Genomic DNA, 4,404 nt, shown 5'->3' with positions numbered 1-4,404 from the left:
ACTCAGCCCCGGTATCAATTAGACAATTTACTTCAAAATCTTGAATTTTAAATTTTGTACAAAATTTGTCATCAATTGGCTCAATACAAAAATTATTGATATTAAAACCTTTCTGCTTTTCTTGTTTAAGTTTTTGAAAACATTTATCAGCGGTATGGCTAAGTTTATTGCAAAAATTACATTTTATTTTAGAGATAAACGAGCTATCAGCTTCTTTCTGTATAAAATTTGATTTTGCATTTTCCGGACACTGCCTTTGTAAATGACCAGGCTTACGACAAAAGTAACACAATTTTACACTGGGTCCACTCGTCATACTGTCAGTGTTCGGAAAACGCCGTTTCAATCGATTGTTAAAATTACTGGTTGTAGGTAAATTACTACTTCATATGATGCAAGTAAAGTCAATAAGCTTGAAATTGAATCTAGTCTACTATTAAAAGCAGCAGTCTTAACGTGAATATCATCTAAGTCGCCTATAACCAGTTCCAACAATTGTTTTTTTAGTTAAATCAAAATTAAGGGCTTGAATTAAAGAACTTTTTGTTCTGGCATACTCACAATATGAGGTGGCGCTTCGGCTGGTATACAGGCTGGCCTTACGAAACTTTTCGTTTAGATTCCTCTTTGGAGGATAGAAACTACAAATCTCCTCCCTAAAACTTTCCCATGATTTTTCAATTGGCTGCCACTTGTTATACCACTGTCTCGCTTCTCCCTGAAGTTCAGAAGCTGCTCTCGTTAATTGTTCAAGGGACGACCACTTAAATGTATCACCAAGCTTTTCAATTTATTCACACCACTTGCTAGCTCCATCGCTATCACTTGGACAAAATTTCGGAATTTCGATAGCGGTCACAGGACTCGAATTACGACACGACACGTCTCTTAGTTCTTTAAGTGTAGCCGCCAACACTTCCGTTAATTGCTCCATTCTCGTAATTATGGTTTAATATAATAAAATTTCAAGTATTTTTCGCGGCCTCTTTATACTTGCGGATTAATACGCGAATTCTATCCCACTTCTGATGTAAGAAGGAGCAAAAAATAAAAATAAAAAAATAAACTGCTTCACTAACGATCTATTTTAAAAAAAAGGTTATACAAGCCAACTCGCTAATGCGTACAATACGACGTACCGTCTCAATCTGATTTTTCTTAATCTAGCATGCCTTAAGCTTAAAAGTCCCTATATCATATTACAGACTAAACATAAACAAAGACATCTAAAGCTAAAAGGTCGAAAACTATAAATTTTTCAATAAAAGTTCGTCAGCACATCACTGCTATATACCCACCCACTAGAAAATCCAAATAGAGGTTCTTTTGTCGTTTCTTTTGCCTGCTTGACGCCCAAATTCTATGAAATGCTCACATACACATCCTTATTGTGGTTCTTTGAGCCGGAATATTAACTAAGATTTTGTCATTTTAAATGCAATATGAAATTATAAAAACCAAGATTTTATTTTTTCACAATAAAATCAACGTCAACATAAAAAAAATATTTGTATATAACGATGTACGAAAATGACGGTAATACAATGTCTGAACGCAAAAATTGTATGTAATTCCTAATATTAATGCTAAATACCTTCTATAGCCATAATAATGTATGTAGGTCAATAAATAGATAAACAAGTTCCCCTAAAGCTTAATCGTTGTATACATTACTTTACGAGAAAATAACGCGTCTAGACATATTCTACGTCATTCTAGGCGCACCGGTTCTAGAGAATTCGCGTTAAAGCTGGTCTGATTGGCCAGCGTATATATACCTCCAGATCCGCGCCAATGGCAACAGAGTACAATCGAACGTGAAAGCAAGCAAAGCTAAACGCGCGAATTTACAAGCGAGTTTATATAAGTGATTTAAATACAGTGAGTGAATTTTTAAGTGATTTATTATCATCAAACAATACAAAAATGGTGAAAGCTCCAGCAATTGGTATCGATTTGGGCACCACATACTCCTGTGTCGGTGTCTGGCAGCACGGAAAAGTGGAAATTATCGCCAACGACCAGGGCAACCGCACAACACCCAGTTATGTTGCCTTCACCGATACAGAGCGATTAATTGGAGATGCTGCGAAGAACCAAGTGGCCATGAACCCTGCGAACACCGTCTTCGATGCCAAAAGGTTGATCGGACGCAAATTTGACGACCCAAAAATCCAGCAAGACATGAAACACTGGCCATTCAAAGTTGTCAGTGATGGTGGCAAGCCGAAGATCGAAGTTGAGTATAAGGGCGAAAAGAAAAGGTTCGCCCCTGAAGAAATCAGTTCCATGGTCCTCACCAAGATGAAAGAAATCGCCGAAGCATATTTAGGCCAACCCGTTAAAGATGCTGTTATCACTGTGCCAGCATACTTCAACGATTCCCAAAGACAAGCCACAAAAGATGCTGGTGTCATTGCTGGGTTGAATGTGTTAAGGATTATTAACGAACCGACTGCAGCCGCCTTAGCGTATGGTTTGGACAAGAACCTCAAGGGTGAGAAAAATGTTCTCATCTTTGACTTGGGCGGTGGTACCTTTGATGTTTCCATCCTAACCATCGACGAAGGTTCCCTGTTTGAAGTAAGAGCAACAGCTGGTGACACACATCTTGGAGGTGAAGATTTTGACAACAGACTCGTAAATCATCTGGCTGATGAATTCAAGAGGAAATTTAAAAAGGACCTCAAAACTAATCCTAGAGCTCTTCGAAGACTGAGAACAGCAGCTGAACGGGCCAAAAGAACATTGTCATCAAGCACAGAAGCAACCATTGAAATTGATGCACTCTTTGAAGGCATTGATTTCTATACAAAAGTCACCAGAGCCAGGTTTGAAGAGCTAAACGCAGATCTATTTAGAGGAACATTGCAGCCAGTTGAAAAGGCCCTTAAAGATGCCAAGATGGACAAAGCTTCAATCCACGACATCGTTTTGGTTGGTGGCTCAACTAGAATTCCGAAAATCCAACAACTCCTACAGAACTACTTTAATGGCAAACAACTGAATCTAAGCATCAACCCAGATGAAGCTGTAGCATATGGTGCCGCAGTCCAAGGAGCAGTCCTCAGTGGTGAAACTGACAGCAAGATCCAAGATGTGCTTCTTGTAGATGTAGCCCCGTTGTCCCTTGGTATCGAAACAGCTGGAGGAGTAATGACCAAAATTATTGAAAGAAATTCCAGAATCCCATGCAAACAAAGTCAGACATTTACCACCTATTCAGACAACCAACCAGCTGTGACTATCCAAGTATTTGAAGGTGAAAGAGCTATGACCAAAGATAACAACCTCTTGGGCACTTTCGATCTAACAGGCATTCCTCCAGCTCCTCGTGGAGTTCCAAAGATAGATGTCACCTTTGATATGGATGCCAACGGTATCCTTAATGTTTCTGCCAAAGACACCAGCTCGGGCAAAGAAAGAAACATCACTATAAAGAACGACAAGGGCAGACTCTCACAAGCTGACATCGACAGAATGCTTTCCGAGGCAGAAAGGTACAAGGATGAAGATGAAAAGCAAAGACAAAAGGTGGCCTCTAGAAACCAACTAGAGGCCTACATCTTCCAAGTAAAGCAAGCTGTAGAAGAAGCTGGAGACAAACTAAGCTCAGATGACAAGGCTACAGTACAAAGAGAATGTGAAGACGCACTAAAGTGGCTGGACACCAACGGCCTTGCTGAGAAAGAAGAATTTGAGGACAAACAGAAACAACTCCAAAGGATATGCAGTCCGATCATGGCGAAATTATATGGAGGCGGTGCTCAAAGCCAACCTGACGCAGGAGGTATGCCCGGAAGCTGCGGACAACAGGCAGGAGGATTTGGTGGTGCCAGGTCAGGACCAACTATAGAAGAAGTAGACTAAATTAAACATCAATTAAAAACAAAAGTATTAATAAAAGTCCTGGTAAATTTGTGATACTAGTTATTAGGTATTAAAATTTTTAATAAAAAAAAAATCTTTTATTTTGATAATAAAAACGCCAGTCAAGCCCTATTCTCTCTTATAAAACATGTCAACACATGTTAGCAGGATGTACCTTTAGTATAACTTATTGAAAAATCTGACCGTAAACCTCTTATGTTGGCGTTCCGAGAAATTGTTTTTGAAAAGGATATTATCAACACCAACGAAATGATTAATGATTTTCTAAACAACGACTACTGATGAAATATCCTTTACTGAAGAAGCATATTATTGAACTTTGGGAACGAAAGACCGAATGGTGCTTATGCTATAGGTCATCGTACTTAACTCGAGGACATAATACGAATAATATGGTAGAAGCGTGGGATTATTTTAGTTTTCAGATAGAATTTCGTAATCTAATTTTTTAACGGTCCGTAATTATCAAATAAGTTTATTTTTTTTTATAAATTATTGTTCCGATAAACCGAG

The 4,404-nt window shown here is 38.6% G+C and overlaps 1 protein-coding gene across 1 annotated transcript; it reads left to right on the top strand.

The window, feature by feature from the left end:
- Positions 1-1,791: 1,791 nt before the first annotated feature.
- Positions 1,792-3,894, top strand: LOC126747531 (heat shock protein 70 A1-like). Its single transcript, XM_050456249.1, has one exon. It carries the CDS (start codon positions 1,927-1,929, stop codon positions 3,868-3,870), a length of 1,944 nt encoding a protein of 647 aa, XP_050312206.1. The 5' UTR covers positions 1,792-1,926; the 3' UTR covers positions 3,871-3,894.
- Positions 3,895-4,404: the final 510 nt, after the last annotated feature.

Source organism: Anthonomus grandis, chromosome 19 (genome assembly GCF_022605725.1).
Source record: "Anthonomus grandis grandis chromosome 19, icAntGran1.3, whole genome shotgun sequence".
Classification (NCBI taxonomy): domain Eukaryota; kingdom Metazoa; phylum Arthropoda; class Insecta; order Coleoptera; family Curculionidae; genus Anthonomus; species Anthonomus grandis.
The sequence above is the reverse complement of the archived record's forward strand: the minus strand, read 5'-3'. Positions and strand labels throughout refer to the sequence as shown.